Raw genomic sequence first — 14,983 nt, 5'->3', positions numbered from 1 at the left:
GAGATATGGGCCTGTATGAACCACACTACCGGGGGTCCTTGTCCCTCTTTGAAATTAACGGGATCAGTGCCCGCGACATCGTCCCCCCTTCCCACGCCTCATTAAGTGTCCGCACCAGCAAGGGGCCCACTAGGTCCACAAACTTTTTATAAAATTCCACCGGGAACCCATCCAGCCCCGGTGCCTTCCCTGACTGCAACTGCCCGATCCCCTTAACTAGCTCCTCCAGCTCAATCGGCGCACCCAACTCCTCCACCTGCTCCTGCTGCACCTTCGGGAAAGAAAGCCCGTCAAGGAACCTCTCCATTCCCCTCCTCTCCCCCGTTGGCTCCGACCGGCACAGTTCCCCGTAAAAGTCCTTGAAGACCTCATTCGCCTCTACCCCCTTCCGCACCACATTCCCACTCTTATCTCTCACTCCAGCAATTTCCCTAGCCGCATCCCGCTTGCGGAGCTGATGAGCCAGCATCCTACTCGCCTTTTCACCATGTTCGTACACTGCCCCTTGTGCCTTCCTCCACTGTGCCTTCGCCTTTCTAGTGGTCAGCAAATCAAATTTAGCCTGCAGGCTGCGCCTCTCCCCCAACAGTCCCTCCTCTGGTGCCTCTGCGTACCTCCTGTCTACCTCCAACATCTTTCCCACCAGTATATCCCTCTCACTCCTCTCGCTCCTCTCCCTGTGTGCCCGGATGGATATCAGCTCCCCACGAATCACTGCCTTCAGGGCTTCCCAGACCACCCCCACCTGAACCTCCCCCGTAACATTCACCTCGAGGTACCCCTCAATACTTGCCCAGACCCTCCTACACACCTCCTCCTCCGCCAAGAACCCCACATCCAACCGCCACAATGGGCGCTGTTCCCGCACCTCCCCCATCTCCAACTCTATCCAATGCGGAGCGAGGTCGGAGATTGCAATGGCCGAATACGCGGCCTCCTCCACTCGTGGAATCAGTCCCCTACTCACCACGAAGAATTCTATCCGAGAGTAGACCCTATGTACGTGGGAGAAGAAAGAGTACTCCCGTGCTCCCGCCTCCAGATCTTGGACCCGTCCCAACATACGCCTCATAAAGTCGATCAGCACACCGAGACGTCGAAAAATTTCCGTTTTGTGCTCTGAAAAGAGCCGAAAAGTCCGTTTAAAACGGGAGCTCCGAAATGTGCGGCTTCCTACGTCATCACCGCCACCGTAAGTCCCGCAGTAACCAGTTTAAAAATCTTTTGAAGGAAGTAAATTGAAATTACATTTCCTCTACTTCCGTCACATAAATGTAGAATGAAAGCCCTGCACCAGAACCTGATTGTGACTCCAAGGCCATCAAGACGGCTCAGAAATTGTGGACAGATCGTATTTCTTTGGCTGGAAGTAACACATTTACTATTGAGATGCAAGATTATGTGCCATTTGGTAAGTTACCTTTTTTTTTTTAAACAAAGTGTTTAATCAAAATTAAAAATGTGGTAATTTACCTTGAAGATGCAAAACCTTTATGGTTTGATTCATTGCCTCTGCCTTATTATTTCCTTTGAAGCAAAATTGATGTGCAGCCTGGAATATTTTTCTACTGCTTCTCTGACCTATAATTAACTTGTTAACTTTAATTACTGATGGATCTGTACTTTGTTAATATATTTATGTGTCTCCGCACTGTATATTAATCTTGCAGAACTCGAGACTGAGCTTCTTGGGTGAAGTCAAATATAGCTTTATTTATGTCAGTTTCAAAATCTACTGACCAAGTCACATTTTATGTGAATACAGAATCTAGAAAATTGTTTGTCCAATGCAAATACAGATGGTTGAGTTGAATTCAAAATACAATTCAGTTTGTGGTAATTTCTTCAGATCAAAATGCACAATACAAAAATGAAGTGAAAGAAAATGAAAGTTGTTTGCAAAGCAAAGTAAAAATAGATTTCAAAGGTTAGGTTAAAGATGAATTCAGAGAGAGAGAGAGAGAGAAAGCTTAAAGATGATTTTGGAGAGAACAAAAAAGGTTCTCTGTCTCATAAGGAAATCATAATCTTTTTAGGTTCTGTTCCCTTTCTGACTGTGATTGGGTTAAAATAATTCTAATTCATCTAAATGACCGAAATGTCTGTCTATCAAGTTTTAAGAGATAATGCGGCATGGGGAAACTTTGATATGTTTCAAACCACCTGTTTCCCACCATGTTTTCCAGAACTGGGATGTTTGCCCAGTAATACATTGATACATACATAGAAGATAGGAGCAGGAGGAGGCCTTTTGGCCCTTCGAGCCTTCACCGCCATTCATTCAGTGTGGGTCAGCGAAATGAGACAGGGATTTTAAGCTCTCTTGAGGAGAAAAAAACACCAGGCTAAGTGGAACAGTAAAATAATCAATTTGGCAGAGGTCGAACAGCAGAGTGAGTTTAGGGAACTCCTTTATTTACGTACGAACATATGAAATATGAGCAGAAGTAGGTCATTCTCCGCCAAAGATGTGCTGGGGAAACCTCTCCTCCTCTCCGCATCCCAGACGTTCCCAGGTATGGATTGCCTGACAATTGCTTTGGAACTTCAAACTTTCATCGGGCATCCGGAATTATGATTCGGGTCGCAAACTTCAGATTGTTCAAACTGTCTTATGGTAATAGTTACAGGAATAGTTGGACTTTAAACCTCTTCCCTGGCTTGAAAGTGGCTGGACCTTTTAAAATTGCCTGATTTACGGTTGCTAGAGCCTTTTATAAAAAAAAAAGGTGTGGCTTCTGACTTTCCCTGGCCTAAAGGCCTCAGGAGCTCAGTGCCCTACACAATTCTCACCTGCTTGAGTTTGGGCGAGCAAGGGTCGCGTGGACTTCAAGGCAGGAAACAAAGGGCAGAATGGCAATCCAACTCTGATTGCCTCTCCGCGCAAGATCGGATCCACTGATTGTTAAGCATGGAACATTTTTCAAATTTGTGCTTGCTCACCTGAGCAAAGTCACTGCTTGTTTCTTCTGTTCTTACATCTATTTTTGCCTCTATGCAGTTGAATGTAAAGCCTGCTTCCTGGCTCCTAGTTTCCACGTTGACGTCCCGGTGCAACTCCATGTGTACCTCCGAGCTGACTGCCCTCATCCATTTAGATTTTCAAAACTCTGTGTCTGTTTTAACAACCAGGTGAGAAAACATTAGACCCATTCTGAAGTAAGGCTTATCTGCCTGTAAGTACAAGATTTTCACCCAATTCTGTGTTTGGGGTCAGTAGTAAGATTCTTGCTTCCTAATCTGAAAATTGTCAGTTTACACCCTGTGCTATACTTTAGTGGTTAAATGTGGGGTGTCATTGGGATATACAGCTCACTTTCATCAGGATTGTGCTAATGGTTCTATAGTTACTTTTCCTATCCTTGTGATAGGAAGAACAAAAGTGGGGCAAGCATTGACTGCTACCTGCCAATGCAAAATCGGTAGTCTTAAATGAAGAATACTGGAGCTGCTTAGTCATAGATTATCATAGAATTTACAGTGCCGAAAGAGGCCATTCGGCCCCTCGAATCTTCACCGGCTCTTGGAAAGAGCACCCTACCCAAGGTCAACACCTCCACCCTATCCCCATAACCAAGTAACCCCACCCAACACTAAGGGCAATTTTGGACACTCAGGGCAATTTATCATGGCCAATCCACCCAACCTGCACATCTTTGGACTATGGGAGGAAACCCACGCACACACGGGGAGGATGTGCAGGCTCCGCACTTACAGTGACCCAAGCCGGAATCGAACCTGGGACCCTGGAGCTGTGAAGCAATTGTGCTATCCACAATGCTACTGTGCTGTTCCTCTGGAACCGTATGCCAAAGGGAGGTGGATAAAGTTTAACTGGTAAAATACTGACATCAAACCCTAATTGTTGGCAGTTGCTATCTGGAGGGATAGTATGCTCCAGGATTTCTCCCACTCTGCTGCTGATAACCCTGAAAGCCCTCAATGAGTAGGGTGGTCCTAGCTAGTTAAGAGCGCGGAGTCCTATTGGTAAGCTGCATTGTTTTTACCTTGATAAGCTTCTAAATACCTCCATGTGCATTTTTCAGGGGTGGGGGTGGGTGGAATAGTGCTCCTAGGCTTTGACTCTGATTATCTGTGCCTCAGGTCTCTGGAACAGAAATGGAAATTGCTGGAACTGTAATAAAAGGTTATGCACCCAAAATATTAATCGGTCTTGTTGCTTCATTGCAAATATTGACTGTCTGGTATATTTCTGTTTATTTTGGATTTTCCTCGCGTATCTGCTCTCTGAACGTAGCGTGGTGCTATGTATCCCTTTCTGTGCACTCTCTATTGGGCAAACATAAATTCTACATAGAATAGAATTTACAGCCCAGAAAGTGACAAAAGATTATTTATTTAACAGGCCATTCGGCCCAGCCGGTTCACACCCGTGTTTATGCTCCACATGAACTTCCTGTTCATCTTAACCCATCAATATAATCCTTTTATTCCGTCTCCCTTGCGGTTATCTAGATTTCCCTTAAAAACACCAATGCTCGGCACATCAGTTACTCCTTGGAGAAGTGGGTTCTACGTTCTAATCACTCTGTAGTGTATGTTTCTGTGTTCTTAGTAGGTAAGTGGACCTGATTGCAATCGCCATTTCTTTTATTAACTTACTTTTCCTTAAGGAGTACAACCAGCACTGTGTGGTAGAAGAAACCTATCAAACGTCTGACATCTTAGAAGCTTCATCACAGGGGACCATGTGTTTAGTTCCTGGAAAAACCAGGCAGTATGTATTCAAGTTTGTTGCCAGGACTGAAGATGTTGGAAAGAAAGTGGAGGTAATTTATTTATTTATTTATTTACCAGTTTAAAATATTCCTGCTTCCTGAAAAAAGGTAGTGTAAATGGATTAGATGTTGGCTAAGAGGTAGGAAACAGGGTGTAGGTATAGATGGGCATTTCGCAGACTGGAGATGAGTTGAAAGTGGTGTTCCTCAGCGCTCAGTGTTGAGACCCTTGCTTTTTCTGAATTATATAAATGATTTAGAGATGGGTATTGAGGGCAAAATCTCTAAATTTGTAGATGATACTAAGCTAGGGAGAATAGTGAATTGTGAGGATGATGCTGAGCGACTTGAGGGACATTGACAAGTTGGCCAAATGGGCAGACATCTGGCAGATGAACTTCAATGCAGAGAAAATTGAGGAATGCATTTTGGTGGAAGAAAAATGGGGAGACAATGCAGGCTCAATGAGGGCAGTACAGAAGTGGAGGGACCTTGGGCTTCAAGTGCATAATTCTCTGAAGGTGGCACGGCAAGTTGTTCAGAAGGCTTGTAGTTCATAAATCGAGGCACGGAGTTGAAAAGCAAGAAAGTGATGCTATACCTCTACAAATGATTGGCTCGACCACATTTGGAATATTGTGTTCAGTTCTGGGCATCTTATTCAAGGAAGTATGTTAAAGCCACAGAGAGAGCACAGAGGAGATTTCCTAGAATAATACCAGGAATGAGTAATTTTAGATGCAAGGAAAGATTGGAGAAATTGGGCTCGCTCTCCTTGGAGATGATTAACGGGTGACCTTATTGAGGTTTTCAAAATTTTGACAGGGTAAAGAAGGATATTCTGTTTCCACTAGTTGGTATGTTAGTGACTACGGGGGTCACAATTTCAAAATGGTCAGCAAGAGAGCTAGGAGTGAGATAAGGAGAAACGTCTTTGCTCAGAGAGTTGGGATTTGGAATGTGCTGTCTGGGAGAGTGATGGAGGCTAATTCCATAGGAGGTTTCAAAAGAGAGCTGGATATATATTTGAAAGTGATTAATTTAGAAGGCTGTGGAGATAGGGCTGGAGAATGGGATGAGCTAGGGACTCTTTCAGGAGTTGGTGCAGACACAATGGGCCGAATGGCCTCCTGTGCTGTAAAAATCTGTGATCCTATTCCAAATAAAAAGGACTATATACTGGCACAATGACACCTACATCCCAAAATATTTTCTCGCATCTATGGGGAAATGTTCTCGTTTTCTGTGTTTAGTTTATTAAAGACATTTACAGACTGTTAAAAACCCTGTATATTTTGACAGCAATTGGTCACCGGTATATCTGAAAATTAATAAGATTGATCGGATTGACTTTTGATGAAAAGCATCCCAAAAATCTTCATGGGCAACGTTTGCTGAACAGGTTTCTCCCATCAGAATTTGGCACTGTTTCTTCTGTTTGTACTATTAGATTACTTCGGTAGACCTGGTCCTCGGTAGTGATATTGGCAGATGTGTGATTTTGAACTGGAGGGGTGGAGGAGGAGATGCTGCATCGTGCCAGGAGGCCTTGCAGGCCACTCGATCCTTTAAGCGACGACCAAAGTTGCCTGACAATGAAGTATGTTGGGACAGTGTTACAATACAGGCGAGCACCATGTGAGTACAAGAAAGAATTAATTTGTATAATACGGTTACTCCAGTGAAAGTCCACTATTCACAGTTTGATAATAACAATTGCTATATCAGAGGCAAAGAGCAGTAGTGCTAATCTACAGTTGCACCCCTAGAGTTGGTCACTCAAGGAGATAGTTAGCACGGTCCTTATCCTGAATACATTTGGAATAAAATAAATTGTAAGTTTAATGCTTACATCAGTGTGCGTGTTTTAAACTTACAGATCCATAGAGGTTTACAGCATGGAAACAAACCCAACTTGTCCATGCCGCCAATTTTTACCACTAAGCTAGACCAAATTGCCCGCATTTGACCCTTATCCCTCTATACCCATCTTGCCTTCAACATGAAACTGCATTAGTGTTTCCAAATATTTTACATCTTCTTCTCTTCTCCATTCGTATAAATTTTTAATGGAACAGTGAGGAGATCAACCGGATTTAAATGTATTTCATATTTTCTTTAGAGTGCATGCAGCCAGTTAGAGGCAAAACTCTAATTTCTACTCTTGTACAAAAAATGTTTCTGATGGGAAGGTTTACTCCTACAATGAGGATCGGGTGACCGTGAAATGTTACCGAGCCTTTCACTCATCAAGAAAATCCGTCTGGTTTGAGCACTGGAAGGAATGTTTATCTTTTTAGAAAGCTGCCTTGGCAACTTTGTAGGCAAAGCAATCTTGTCTCTGCAAATGTTTTTACCTAGAAAGAAAGAGTGAAGAACCAGTAATTGACCCTCTAATAATACCTATGCAGAAAGGCTGCTGGAATGATGGATCTGCCTTTAATGTAAGGGCCTATTGTGGTACAGAGGCGACCAGTCAACCATTTTAGCAGCTTTGACAAAGAGTTAACCAGATTCGAAACGTTAGCTCCCTTCTCTCTCCACAGATGCGGTCAGACTTGCTGATATTGTCCAGTATTTTCTGTTTTTGTTTCAGATTCCAGCATTCAAAGTAATTAACCAAAGTGTTGGACAGCTCTCCTCTGATCTTTCATCATAATAAGTTTGATGATTTCCCTTCCCTGACCACCTGTTTATATACTTGGAGACTGGTGGGCATCGCGTGTTGATCACTTGTTCGATTCCATTTATCCAATCACTGGGGTTACCCTTTCTCTGTACATCGCTCAGCTCTGAAGTCACCTTCCCGTTTATCTCCTGCTTGGTACCATTCGTTAAATTCTACCAGACCCTTGTCTGGACAAATGGGTGTGAACCCCATCTTTTCAACTCCTAAGTGGTCTTGTTTCAGAGCCTGTGCTAGATAATAATTGCTTATTGTCACAATTCGGTTTCAATGAATTTACTGTGAAAAGCCCCTAGTCGCCACATTCCGGCGCCTGTTCGGGGAGGCCAGTATGGGAATTGAACCCGTGCTGCTGGTCTTGTTCTGCATTAAAAGCCAGCTGTTTAGTCCACTGTGCTAAACCAGCCCCTAGAAGCGTGTGTTTGGCAAAGATGTAGAATGTTGGTAATGTAGAACAAGGCAGCAGCGCCGGTTCAATTCCCGTATCAGCCTCCCTGAACAGGCGGCGGAATGTGGCGAACTAGAGGCTTTTCACAGTAACTTCATTGAAGCCTACTTGTGACAATAAGCTATTATTATTATTATTATTATTTTGTATATTCCTATCCAGTAACGTTCTCTGCATATGTTAATATGCTTCCTGCAAGATGTTAATGGTTTTGGCTTTTGAGAGTTCTATTCAAGCAGCATGCATTGTCCAAGAGCTGAACATAGGCCAGTGATGTTATTAGGACCCATGTTGCACGGAACTCTTGAGTCCATAGTTCAACAGATATCTGGTGAAATCAGGGACTTTGCCCTTTGTCCCACAAACATCATGCAAACCAGAATATGGAACATGCTAAAATGCTCATTTTATTATGTTATTTGACGCAAATAAATCTCCAAATGCTCTCTCAAACATTATTCATCTGATTGTCAGTGACTTTATTAGATCAGCAAGGTTTAACAATGGATCAGTGAATCGAGCTTCTAAGAACTTAGTCAGCAAAACATTGTTAATACTGTGAGGCTGATGGCATTTTAATGTAAAGTTTGCCAATTTTATTAGAATTCACATGGAAGGTATTGTGGCTGTAGCTAGGAGAATCCCATCTAAGACTGTCACATGAGGAGAGACTCAATCGGTTAGGATTATATTCATTGGGGTTTAAAAGAGTGAGGGCTATCTCATAGAAACTTAAACTCTAACAGGATTAGATAGGGTAGATATAGAAAGAATGTTCCCGATGGTGGGAGAGTCCAGAACTAGGGGTCATAGTTTGAGAATAAGGGGTAAACCTTTTAGGACTGCGGTGAGGAGAAATTTCTTCACCCAGAGAGTGGGGAATCTGTGGGATTCACTACCACAAAAAGTAGTTGAGGCAAAAACATTGTAATTTCAAGAAGGAATTAGGTTTGGCTCTTGGGGCAAAAGGGATTAAGGGTCACTTTAGGAGCAAGACTATTTTATAAATGGGAAAAATGCTTCGGAAATCAAAAGCACAAGTGGACTTGGGGTCCTAGTTCACGATTCTCTTAAGGTTAACATGCCGGTTCAGTCGGCAGTTAGGAAGACAAATGCAATGTCAGCATTCATGTCAAGAGGGCTAGAATACAAGAGCAGGGATGTACTTCTGAGGCTGTATAAGGCTCTGGTCAGGCCCCATTTTGAGTGTTGTGAGCAGTTTTGTGCCTCTTATCTAAGGAAGGCCTTGGAGAGGGTCCAGAGGTGATCACAAAAAATGATCTCAGGAATGAAGGAATTATCATATGAGGAGCAGTTGATGAGTATGGAGTTTAGAAGGATGAGGGGGGAATCTTATTGAAACTTGCATAATACCAAGGGACCTAGGTAGAGTGAACGTGGAGAGGATGTTTCCACCAGTAGAAGAAACAAGAACTCAAGGGCACAGCCTCAGACTGAAGGGGCAATCCTTTAAAACTGAGATGGAGAGGAATTTCTTCAGCCAGAAAGTGGTGAATCTGTAAAACTCATTGCCGCAGAAGGCTGTGGGGGCCAAGTCACAAGAGTGTCTTTAAAACTGAGATAGATAGATTCTTGATTAATCAGAGGTTATAGGAAGAAGGCAGGAGAATAGGGATAAGAAACCTATTAGACATGATTGAATGCCGGAGCAGATTCAATGGGGCAAATGGCCTAATTCTGCCCCTATGTCTTATCTAGAGATTGGCGTAGCCTGTGTTCTGTTTTGGACTGGGTACTTTCAGCTTAAAATGTGTCAGTGATTGACTCCTTTTTTGTAATTTTTCTTTTTGCAATTGAAGGGTGATTTCACGAGTTCCAAGAATATTGTTGCATCTGCGACATGAACCCCCTGCATTGACCAATGAAATGTACTGCTTAACAGTTACTGTTCAGTCACGAGAGGCGACCATTGCAAGAGATGTCAAGCTCACAGCAGGTTTGAAACCAGGTAAGCACATGTGATATGTCGCCGCTTCTTTTGTAGGATTTATATTTGTAATGTTGACCCATCATCCTGGAAACCAAATTGGGTCAAAGTCTTTTCCTCTTATGGAGAATTGCTTCTCTAGTCCAACCTCTCTGTGGGCTGTTTCAGCCTTGTCTCCTGCACTCTTGTGTTGGGCATCCCCATCATTGAGGATGGAGGTATTTGTGGAGCTTTCTCCTCCAGTGATAGATTTTCTTTGATGCCCTGTATGATTAGAAGTGTTGAGGCAGTCAACCTTTTGCCACATCCTTGATTCCACTGCTCTTCCTAGTTTGGTATCATTTGCAAATTTGACTGGTGTGTGAATTGAGCTTCTGAATCCAAGTCATTGTGATGTATTTTCAGAGTTGTGGTCCCAATACCATGGCCTGGGCACTCCACTCAGTTCTGTGTCGCACCACTCGCCCTCTTCTAACAAACAAATCTAATTTTGTTACCCGTAGCCAGTTTCTTATCCATTCTGACTATTTATCTTGGATTTGAGCCTTACTCGAATTTTATCAAACGCCATTGGAAAGCTAGGTACGGTCCACTTGGGTTACCACAACCTCAAATCCAAAGGTGTTGGTCAAGCAAGATTTCACCCCATCTCTCCGCGCCCCCCCCCCCCCCCCCCCCCCCCCCCCCCCCCCAATCCCTTTTGATTGTCTGTGGTTGGGCATATTACTCGGCATCCCTGGTTTGTAAGAGAAGGTAATCAAGAAGTGTATTTGATTAATTTAAATTTGATGCTCATCCGTTTCAGTTGAAATCATGCACACAAAAATACCTCTCTGCTGTTTCTATTTTTTTTTTATATTGCTACTGAAACATAAGAGGAGCAGTAGGCTATTCAGCTCCAGAGCCTGATCTTCGCTCTATTTCCCTTCATTTGCTCCATCTTCTTTGGTACCATTGCCGAATATATATTTTAGCACTGGGCTAAACAGCTGGTTTGTAAAGCAGAACAAGACCAGCAGCACAGGTTCAATTCCTGTACTAGCGTCCCTGAACAGGCGCCGGAATGTTGCGACCAGGGGCTTTTCACAGTAACTTCATTTGAAGGCTACTTGTGACAATAAGTGATTTTCATTTCATTTATGCCCTTGGAGTGTCAATTGATTCAACAATTATGGCACAGTAGCTGTAGTGATCAAGTGATTGGACTAGTAATCCAGAGGACATTCAAATATCACTTCATTTTCATTTGAGAATTTGGAGGTAATTTTTTTAAACATCTGGAAATTTACAACCTCTGCTCTCTCGGTGACCATGAAGTTGTCTAATTGTCATTGAAAGCCTAACTTGTATCCTCGAGGAAAGGACACACCGCCTGGTCTGACCAATATTCGCACTAACAGGTTGACACACGACTTTTAAGCGATCCATCAATAAGGCCCACTAAAACCTTGGGGCAACTAGAGATGGGAAATAAATGCCAGCCTTGCCAGTGACATCCCGCAGATAACTTTTTTTTTTAGAAAATCACAGCCTTTTGGTCAAGAGAATTCCATTTTCCCACTTTGGGAAAATGTGCTTCCTAACTACATGTGTAATAACTATAGGCAAGTTTCTTCTGAATTGAAACAAGATTAATGCAACCCACGTCTTGTCCTCCTTTTCTTGTCTTTTCATTTGCATGGTAAGTAGCACAAACATATATTCTACACTAATGCAATAGAACCTCCTGAAGCTTGTGTGTTTGTCTTGCCCAAATTAGTAATTCAAGTCTTGAATCTAAAAGGCTGCTAAACTCATTTGCTTTCCATAACGTGCTTCAACCACATTTCTGTGAACCAACATTGACATTTATGCTTTCTGTACCATTTTCAGGCCAAGATGCCAACCTCACGCAGACAACACACGTCACCCTTGATGGTACCGAGATGTGTGATGATTCTCATCCTGCTTTGCTTCCTGACATACCCATTGGAGACTTACACCCAGGGGAAATGGTAACCTTCTTTGATGGGCATATAGATGAAGTTTCGGTAGTACTGTACTTGGAGAGAGGAGGACCGATTTTACAATGCATGCTGCAGATGAGGAGCCTATCCTCTCTGTGCTTGGGAAATCTAGCTTCTAACCATTCCCCGCACCTAAATTTTAATTAAAGACCTGTGATTTCTGTGTATCCTGGCAAGTGAGGCTTCCTGCTTGGTTCAATCTTTCCGAACATGAGCCTCGACTGTAACTGCTTTTGATGTCAGAAATGTTCTTTTTAAGAATACATTTTTGAGAAAATAATAGTGAGCATTTTATACCCATGGACACGGGATACATGTTGTTTCCTCTTTTCCAATAACCAGGCTTTGCTTTGATATTTAATATCTCCAGCAATGTCCAGCATAGGGCAAAAGAGCAACATTTAAGGGCTTTGACAAAGAGTCATCGGACCCTAAACGTTGGCTCTGTTCTCTCCCTACAGATGCTGTCAGACCTGCTGAGATTTTCCAGCATTTTCTCTTTTGGTTTCAGATTCCAGCATCCGCAGTAATTTGCCTTTATTTAAGGGCAACTCGCCTGTTTCAGTCACACAGCAGCACAGACACACCGACCAGAATTGCTATGATGAGCCATTATCTTTAATGCTTCTTCAACGTTTTTCTCATGTTCACTATTGTCTGTAATTTTTCCAGCTCCTTTCAAAATGCTATCTCTACCGATACTTATGTAAGATTTGTTTCCTGCAGTGCTCAGTATGCAAAAGTAAAGCATTCACATCTAAAAGTCATTGTGTTGCAATTTGAATGTTTCATACTAAGTGTCTTGTTTTGCCACCTGTTTCAGTGACTATATATATGGCAGCCTCTTTCTGTGATTTTTGTTCCAAGGTCATTTTCGCTTCTGACTTTGACATTTTTATGTGAGACCTTTTATCTCCTATCCTTTCTGCTTCTGCAGATCCCTGTGTTCACAACCAGATTATTGCCTTCATGCATACCATACTTTAATACTTTGTTTATTAGTGCTTTACTCTTTCACACCATTCCCAAAATGGTCAAACGTGATCTGCAAACCTTGGTCAGCAAGTCATATAGTTTTCAATTTTGGTGCTATTCCTTTATCTTGCTATACACTCCACAGCTGCCTTAACCCAATGAGTGCTTGAAGTTAGACAATTAGGTTGCATTATTTGTGATGCTTTCTGTTTAATCCCATTCAGTTGTGTGTTACTTTTAGTAGAAATTAATACACCTGGGATTCTGGGAAGCCCATTGCAAACTTGTGTCTCAGTGCTTTTTAAAAAATATTTGAGCTCATTGCTTGCCCTGCCTGTATCTTGCATTTGATGTTGGGTATTGCTGCAAAGCTTCTATATCTATTTATGAACAGCAATATGCTTGTTTTTTGCGATGATGGATGTTGATCATTTAAAAGCTGCTTCTGATCTTTGATGAAAATTGAAAGAATCTAACTTTGTAAAAATAAAAAAGGGACGTGAGAGGCATATGACACGATTTTCTTCGCTTACATATGGATATTTTACACTAAGGTTGGGTTGATGGATGTCTGCCATGGTAGATTGTATGAGCTGTTTCCAAAGATTTCTTAAATTGTGGCAGACAGAAGTTCGTGTTTAGATAGTTGCTTCATAAATTATTTTACTTTGGATGATGTTTAATGGGGTACAATTGATATTTTTATCAAATATTTTTATTTCAGCCATGATCAAATTGAATGATGGAGTAGGTTTGATGGGCCGAGTGGTCTACACCTGTTTCTGTTTTCCTAGATATTTAATCTTAAACTAATTGTTTGAACCTTGTGTAGGTGGAGAAACCGCTGCACATCCGATGTGGACAGGTTGGATCGAGAATTTTTTTGGTTCATGTTTCTTATGCTGTTACTACTGTCGTTGAAGGCAAAGAAATAATTTGCAAATGCCATAAGGTTGGTGATGGTTTCCTGAGCCTTGCAGACATTGTAGATTGTTTGGTATTTTTTTTCCCCCAATGTTGACCTTCCAGTATCTTAGTGTAGTTAAGTGGAAGGGTAAGCAATACATTTTTAATATATCCATCATCGTAGCTTTGAGAGCTAACTCTAACTTCCGAGTCAGAAGATCTTGCATTCAAGTTTCATTCCAAAGACCTGAGCACAAAATCCAGTCTGCTGCCTCAAGTGGCCATAAAAGATCCCATGCCACTAGTTTGAAGCAGAACAAGGGAGTTCTCTGCAGTGGCCTTTACAATATCAATACTTTAACCGCTATCACTAATATAAATTATTTGATCACTATCTCATTTCTGTTCACACAAATTTTATGCAAATTGTCTGCCCGATCTGCTTCTTTCATTGGTTGTACAATGCGTTGGGATGTTTGGGGGCTGTGAAAGGCACTATAAATGCAAGTCTTTTTGTCCATTCTTGTAATCTTGCCTGTTACTTCCAACTTTGTTAATAAAAGTACAAGCTTCCCTTTTAACAGTGCAAGCTCCAAGTTGTCTTAGTCCAATGTTTAGAATGCTTATCTGGGGATTTTCTAAGAGATGTAATGGCCCAATTGTCTACACATCGTTTATAAAACTCCTTTTTGAAGAAATACTCACAAGATAGTTTTTCTTGTATTTTGAAAGAAGGTACTTTTATAACCACATGAATGGCAGTGGTTCAATAAGACAGCTCACCACCACCTCAAAGACAATTAAGAATGGGCAATAAATGCTGGCCTAGTCAGTAATGCCCACATCTCATGAATGAATAAAAACTTTACTGCGCATAAAAACCAAAGAGATGCCATGAAACAAATATTCAAATTAGAGAATCCAAAGGTATAGCATATAAATAGTGGTTCTATATTATTGATGTGCTACGGAGTGTGAAAACATGTAAAATTTTAAACTATTGGATGATCCTCGCATGTATTTCTAGATTAATTATGCAATATTTTTTACGCAATTGGCCCAATTGTAGAAATTCTGCCTTCAGTAATAGTAAGGCAATTAGACATGTTCTTCAAAAAACTAATCTACAGGGTTATGGGAAAAAAGTTTGGAGGTGGCACTAAATTGGACAGCTCTGTCAAAGAGCTGGCACATTTTTTGACGGGTCAAATTGCTTTTTTCTGTACCTTAAGGTTCTATGATTCTGGGTCTGATTTGTAAATTTTTGATTCCAGC

General features: G+C 41.9%; 1 protein-coding gene across 1 annotated transcript in view; it reads left to right on the top strand.

Moving 5' to 3' along the window:
- The window catches only part of trappc11 (trafficking protein particle complex 11), a 70,819-nt gene that overhangs the window by 40,340 nt on the left and 15,496 nt on the right, over window positions 1–14,983 (top strand). Inside the window, exons 17-23 of the mRNA XM_038805710.1 lie at window positions 1,279–1,411; window positions 3,002–3,132; window positions 4,635–4,790; window positions 6,190–6,377; window positions 9,694–9,842; window positions 11,694–11,815; window positions 13,635–13,754. Coding sequence (XP_038661638.1) covers window positions 1,279–1,411; window positions 3,002–3,132; window positions 4,635–4,790; window positions 6,190–6,377; window positions 9,694–9,842; window positions 11,694–11,815; window positions 13,635–13,754 — 999 coding nt within the window. The remainder of the gene's footprint in view (window positions 1–1,278; window positions 1,412–3,001; window positions 3,133–4,634; window positions 4,791–6,189; window positions 6,378–9,693; window positions 9,843–11,693; window positions 11,816–13,634; window positions 13,755–14,983) is intronic.

This window comes from Scyliorhinus canicula, chromosome 8 (assembly GCF_902713615.1).
Source record: "Scyliorhinus canicula chromosome 8, sScyCan1.1, whole genome shotgun sequence".
NCBI classification, from domain to species: domain Eukaryota; kingdom Metazoa; phylum Chordata; class Chondrichthyes; order Carcharhiniformes; family Scyliorhinidae; genus Scyliorhinus; species Scyliorhinus canicula.
Note: the sequence above shows the minus strand (reverse complement) of the source record. Positions and strands in the feature narration are given on the sequence as shown.